The sequence below is a fragment of the Lagopus leucura genome, unplaced genomic scaffold (genome assembly GCF_019238085.1).
Source record: "Lagopus leucura isolate 7727_CA_CO unplaced genomic scaffold, USGS_WTPT01 Super-Scaffold_100004, whole genome shotgun sequence".
Classification (NCBI taxonomy): domain Eukaryota; kingdom Metazoa; phylum Chordata; class Aves; order Galliformes; family Phasianidae; genus Lagopus; species Lagopus leucura.
Window position 1 is genome coordinate 26,062,846 of NW_024962264.1, and position 6,531 is coordinate 26,069,376.

The window sequence follows — 6,531 nt, forward strand, 5'->3', positions numbered from 1 at the left end:
TGTTCCTTTTAGTGTTTGTAACAAGTTGACACAAAAAACGTCTTCAGTTTAGAAGTTGGGGTTTTTTTGTTGTTGTTTTTAACCTAAGCAGAGTCAGTATACAGATTTCTGTACAATAAATATGAGGAGGAAATATTAATCTGTGCTTCCATGAGAGTTAGACAAAGAAGAAAGAAAAATCAGTGGTGTGCTTCTCAAAGGAAAATGATTCAATGGTATCTGAGCCTCCTTTAACAAATTGTTAATTTTTTTTCATTTTGGGCTTGTTTCTGTGAAACAGACCCCACACTGTGTGTTGGGGTGTTCCCTGTGCTTCCTAGTCTCAAAATTGTCTGCTTCATAGGAGGCACAATAAACGGAAAGAGGTTTAGCTGTTCTGTTTACTCTTAGATTTGTTTTACAACATACATGCCTGTTGCCTTCATGGTGCCTGATGTATTTTAGTCTGGCTCCTGAATGCTCTGGAAATTCTGGGACAGTCATGAACACAGACTCTCAGCAGAATTAGAGTATCAGCTGAATGGGATCAGCAATTTCCATCAACTGTTGTTGGAAGTGGTACTGGGAGGATAGAAGCTTGCCAGAGTTTTTGATGGCTACAAAACATGAGCTGAGGATGAATGTGGTGTGCTTCCATGCATCAGGCCTTTGGGGTGAACCCAGTGGGACCTTGGTTTTGGCAGGAGGTAACATAGGTACATAAGAGACAAAGTAATGTGATAAGTCATTCCAGTCAGTATTTCACTGCTTCTTATTTACATCTTTGTCCCTTTAAAAAGTCTTCAGTAACTACAGTTTTGTCCTCATTCAGATCCTTTCCATAATTACTTGTGCTTCAGAGCCTATGAGGCGTATCACTTGCTGATCTTCTGTCCCTACTTTTGCTGACTCTACAACGCTTCACAGCTGAAAACAGCCTATAGGCAAAATTAACACACAGGAAAACAAAAAGGCTCACTGCTGTGTTAATGATGTGCATGTTAGTTTGCCTTCTACTTGGTACTCCAATCAGTTGTTCTGTTTTGGCTGTACAGGAGCTCCTGTAGACTGTTTTGAAGTGGCTGGGTCAGGTTATGCCTACAAGGTGGCTGGAGCAAAGCAGCTCTTGGTGTAGGACAGTCATCCAAGTAGTGCTGTGGAACAAAAACCTGCTAGCTTCTCCTGCTGCAATGAAGTTTGAGCTTTGCCAACATCAGCTTGAGACAGATACTCTTCGGCTGTATGCCCCCAGTTTGCAAAATAGACCTGCACTGGAAGATTTAGTGTGTGTGAGTGAGGCTTGTACCACTTGTTCATAAGGAGCTTGGCATAAGATGACCTAGACCTTTATTGGTGTGTGTCACCAGACTAGAAATGTCTGGTGCTGCTATTGGTACTACACCAAGGTAATGGTCATGCTTGTTAATGCTTTCTGTATCTTCCATTTCAGGTATTGTGATTGCTTTGCAAATGGTGAATTCTGCAATAACTGCAACTGTACAAATTGTTACAACAACCTGGACCATGAAAATGATAGACAAAAAGCAATAAAGGTAGGAAGTCTTTTTTTCCTAGTTTTGAGGTTGTTGAAGTGAAGAGCATGTTCCATTCATAAAGAATTTAGCGTGTTTCTGAGTGGAATTGTGATGAGAAAACTGGCTGTGTAGGTTGCCTCTGAATGTAGGGATCAAAGATGTAGCTTGTGCCTTCTGAAGTCAGATGGATGTTTAACACCCTAATCTCCTCCCACCTGTGCAAGGTGTAAGCTGTTGCATTGCACCTTTGATTTCTGCGCCCTCATATGCAGTGACTGACCCTTTGGGTCTGCATTGACAGGCTTGCCTTGACAGAAACCCTGAAGCCTTCAAGCCCAAAATAGGGAAAGGAAAGGAAGGAGAATCAGATCGGCGGCACAGCAAAGGGTGTAACTGTAAACGCTCGGGATGTCTCAAAAACTACTGTGAGTGTTATGAGGTAAGAAGCATTACGTCATCCTAAAGGCTTCAGCTTTTTCCATTCAGTGCTGTAACTTCACTGTTGGGCTTTGTCTCTTCCTCTTGCTGAAACTCTGCCATAACGGTTTTGGTCAATTTTTCCTACGGGCAGTTTACATCTAGAAAGCTGTGTGCATTGCAGAGTTGTTCACTCCTGTCCTGAGCTTCAGTTTAAAACATATAGCAACTCTGATCTCAGGCTTAGATTTGTCCTTAACTGAAGAGTGGTATTTTCTAAAGAACTCTACAAATCTTACAGAAAGAAACATACAGCACCATGTCCCTAGGTGCTCTACTAGTTATTACAGCATTACACAGGCACTCTAGGATGGATCATGTCTGTGGAAGCCAAAGGCAAACTGTGATGCAACACAGTTTGTAGATGCGGGGATAGTTGCAGACTGATCTCTCAAATAGTTTAACTGCTCAATTCTACTGAAAACAGCAGATTGGGGAAGAGGGACATGAGTGGGAAACTGTTGATTTGCAGCAGATGATGCATAAATTCTGGGAAGGCATCTCACTTCAGTAAGAATTTGAAGAGAAGACGGGGCTGCTTCTAGCGGCTAATTAATAAGAGACTAGAACAAGATGACCCTTCTCCAATGGTTAATCATAAAGAATGTCTAAATTGCAACGGGTTTCTCATCTTCCCTTTGTTTCTTTCAGGCAAAAATCATGTGTTCTTCCATATGCAAATGTGTTGGTTGTAAAAATTTTGAAGAAAGCCCTGAACGAAAGACATTGATGCACTTAGCAGATGCTGCAGAAGTTAGGGTCCAGCAGCAGACTGCTGCAAAGACAAAGTTATCATCCCAGATCTCAGATCTCCTCACGAGGCCAACACCAGCACTCAGCAGTGGTGGAGGGAAGTAAGTTAACCCAGCCCTCAGTTTTGCTTGGTTCTAATGTACTTTTTCTGATGCGTGTGACAGGTATGTTCCTGTCATCTTTGAATGTTACCTGCATAAGCTGTAGGACCAGAAGTACTCAGGTGAAGTCTTTTGTCTCCTGTGAAATCTAGTGTGTGCAAAGCTTAGCTGTATTCAAGCATGTAGCTAAGCATTGTTTTTTCGTGGTTGTTGTATGCTGCTAGAAAACAAGAAATACACATCCAATTATTGAGTGCATATGAACTTCAGGCTGCTTATATAGTAAAAGCTGGATAGTTTTTCTGCATACCTGGGCATCTCAAAATCTGTTTTGCAGCAGTGGCAGCAAGAACAAAGCAGAAATTGCCTGCCTGTTCATTTGACTCAAACTGTGGCTTGTAGGCTGCCTGTTGGGGTGAGCGGATGTTTTGTTTTGTTTCAGGCTGCCCTTCACGTTTGTAACCAAGGAGGTAGCCGATGCAACCTGTGAATGCCTTCTGGCGCAGGCAGAGCAAGCTGAGAAGATGGGCAAGTCGAAAGCAGCAGCGGAGCGCATGATCCTGGAGGAGTTTGGACGCTGTTTGATGAGAGTTATTAACTCTGCAGGGAAGTCCAAAAGTGACCCTTGTGCCATGAACTGCTGACGCGTGCACATGAGCCACAATGAAGCAAACTGAACAGAACACTTAAGGCACAGGGACACTTTGATTTGGAATAGAGGATTTAGTAACACTTGCCAATTTGGTGCTTGTTTTAATTGACTTGCAGAAGATTAAACAAGGAAATATTTTGTAACAAGATTTAGAGCCTTTTAAGTCTTAGCTAAATTCTCTTCTGCATAAGATAACTCCTAAAAGACATTTTTTCTTCCTGATGTACAGCTTTTAACTTGGGTTTCTTAAAGGAAAAAAAGAGTAGGTGTTTTCTTCCCTTTCCCCAAAAATAACTGCCTGAAGGGCATATATAAATTATTATAATATATTATTTACAGTACATAAAGTTGTGTTGCTTTGTGCTGGAAAACAAAGAAAGATACTGAGGCAACAGGCCCACAGTGAGGAGTATATGTGTATCAGTCACTTCTGAAAGGAAATGTATAAAAATCAGCATCTGAATGGAAGGTAGTACCTACACTTGGGACCTGACGGCGTAATGCTCCTTCATGAGCAGAGCGGTATGAAATACACAGGCGAGTATACAGTGGTTGCTTGCAGGTTTATTGTCAACAAGCGTTTGGGAACCTCACTAGAGTGGGCCCTAAGGAATTCTGAGGCAATAGAATAATGGAAAATTTTTGAGATAATCATGGGTGAAGGCTCAATGTTTTGTTGTTTCTTTGGTTATTTTTAATGGAACTCAGAGGCTAAGATAGTGGTCTGCTCTTAAAAGTGAGGAAGAACAGCCATGTTGCAATGCTACTCTGCCTGTGCAGCAGGCAGATGCTGTTGCTTGAGTGAAGCTTGGTGTTCAGAGCTCTGCAGCAGCTCAATCCTCTCTGCAGGTAGTGCTGTGCAGGCTGTTGCATTTTCAAGGATTAAGCTGTTTTGAGCCTGAGTAGGTGAGGGTCAGGAGACAGGAGTGCTACAGTTGTCTTAATGAGGACTCAGGACAATCTGAATCTGAACTGACCTGCAAGTGCAGGAGGAGATATCATGTTCAGCCTGGTTGTGGGTCTTCATGGTGCTACTTGAAATTGTGGTGGTCTATTTGGCTTTTAAAGATTTTGTTTTGGGTTTGGGTTTTTTTGAGGGCTGTTTAGAATGATGGAGAGCACAGTGATCAGAGAGGATGCTAGCACAGAATCAAGATTGCTGCTAAAACAGGTGTGTGGATCCTTTGGCTCAAAAACAAAAAAAAAAAAAAGGGGGGGGGAGGAAAGTATACCAACAAAACACAAATCAAGGTAGAGCTGTATGTAGAATGGGACGGGAATTTTCCAGTATTTGTTACAGGCAGTCTCAGATCACTTTTTTGATAGTGGAACATCTTTGCAAAATCAATCTCATAGGTTACTTACTAATGTGAATGTCAATAACCATGTTTAATCGCAGGCATTTTTAACAACTCTTTCTGTTCCCTGAACAATGTAGCTAGGTTTTTCCAAAAAGGATTTTTTATCTTCATGTAAAGCTGTAAACACAGAGAGATGCAGCAGAGCTCTTCCTCCAGGTTTTCTAGCAGAGCCAAATGCCTACATGTGTGTGAGATGGCAAAAAGATGGAGGAGGCTTCTGCTCCCCCTAGAATGGCTTGGGGGCACAAAGGACTGGAAGGTGGCCAGCAGCAATGGAAGGCCCGTCAGGTGGCTGTTGGAGATCAGATGTGGACTACTGGTCACTATCAGAAAGGCTCTGTCTGGTTTAGTAACATCTCCCTGAGTGTAAACTGCAAGTATATTAGTGCAAATCTCTGAAAAGGGAATCCATCCATCTCTTCTGTAAGTAAGTGTCTGTTTTGGTTTTTTTTTTCTGTAATTAAGACTTGGGTTTATTAAAAGTCAGTACAATAACTTCTTACATGTACAAGGGCTGCTCTGAAAGTAATGCCTCCTATTTTATTACTCTAGCTCACAATGTTAGAGGCAGATAGATGTTAGTGGCATGGCAGGAGAGGTTGAACCTTCCTGCCAACATTCTGTTGAGGCAGTCTGACAGAAGGGCATCTGACATGCAGGTACATATGAGAGAAGGTGTGTCACTGAATTCCTCCGTGCAGAAAAAATGGCACCCGCTGACATTCACCAACTCTTGCTGAATGTTGATGGAGACCAAGCAGTGGATGTGAGCACAGTGAGGTTCTGGTTGTGCATTTTAACAGTGGCGACTGCGGGTCACCTCTGGTGCAGATTTTTACGAGCATGGCACATGGGCTCTCGTTCATTGCTGGTGAAAACGTGTAGCTGAAAGTGGTGACTGAAAAAGTGTGTTGCAGCTGAGAATTTGCTCTATCAAATACTGTTGCTGTGCTCTTTGTTGCAGTTTACGTGGAAATAAATGAGGCGTTACTTCCAGAGCAACCTACATAGTGCAGATATTCAGTTTACTTCTAGTGACCTAATGTAGTACGTCCAGTAAGATTTGTATAAATGTAAATTAGTGTAAGTGAATAAAGTAAAAACTACTTACATTATTTTTCAAACAGATTGCAATATGCCTTCTTTTGTTTAGACTTCAATCCATGTTAATTTTGTATATATTATGTGTCTTTCTCTAAATTGCACCTTTTGTGATGTGTATTTATATACAGTGTGCAGAAACTTGTGAAATTTAGATTACAGTTGTAATTATGTATGATGGCATTGCTTGAGAATATTTTGCTTCTAAAGACTTTGAAGGTGCAATCAAAAAGCTCTTAGTTTCTCAATTTTGTTTTGAGCAAGCTTTCTTCAATATTAAGCTGGGATTCTTCTCTTCCCTTTTCACTAGTATAATATGTGCGGATTGGGTTTTGTACTTCCTTAGCCATTTGCATCAAACTGCTGGACAAGATTGACAGTCAAGCTCATGCAGTTGTGTGAAAATAATTGGGAATGGGACAAGGGTTCATTTTGTAGTTCTGTTTACATCTGAAAGTAGAAAAACTAAATTTATATTTACTAGACCTATTCAAAGAATACACTTTTCTATATTGTAAAAATAAAAGTCAGATAAATCACAAAGGAAATAAACATTTATACTATTCTGTAAA

At 41.1% G+C, this 6,531-nt stretch overlaps 1 protein-coding gene across 3 annotated transcripts in view; it reads left to right on the forward strand.

Moving 5' to 3' along the window:
• Positions 1 to 6,531, forward strand: part of LIN54 (lin-54 DREAM MuvB core complex component) — a 38,450-nt gene extending 31,919 nt beyond the window's left edge. For all 3 annotated transcript variants that reach the window (XM_042871207.1, XM_042871210.1, XM_042871208.1), the window contains 4 exons: positions 1,430 to 1,532; positions 1,816 to 1,953; positions 2,643 to 2,845; positions 3,288 to 6,531. In XM_042871207.1, the coding sequence (XP_042727141.1) occupies positions 1,430 to 1,532; positions 1,816 to 1,953; positions 2,643 to 2,845; positions 3,288 to 3,489 (646 nt within the window). In that variant the 3' untranslated portion in view covers positions 3,490 to 6,531. The remainder of the gene's footprint in view (positions 1 to 1,429; positions 1,533 to 1,815; positions 1,954 to 2,642; positions 2,846 to 3,287) is intronic.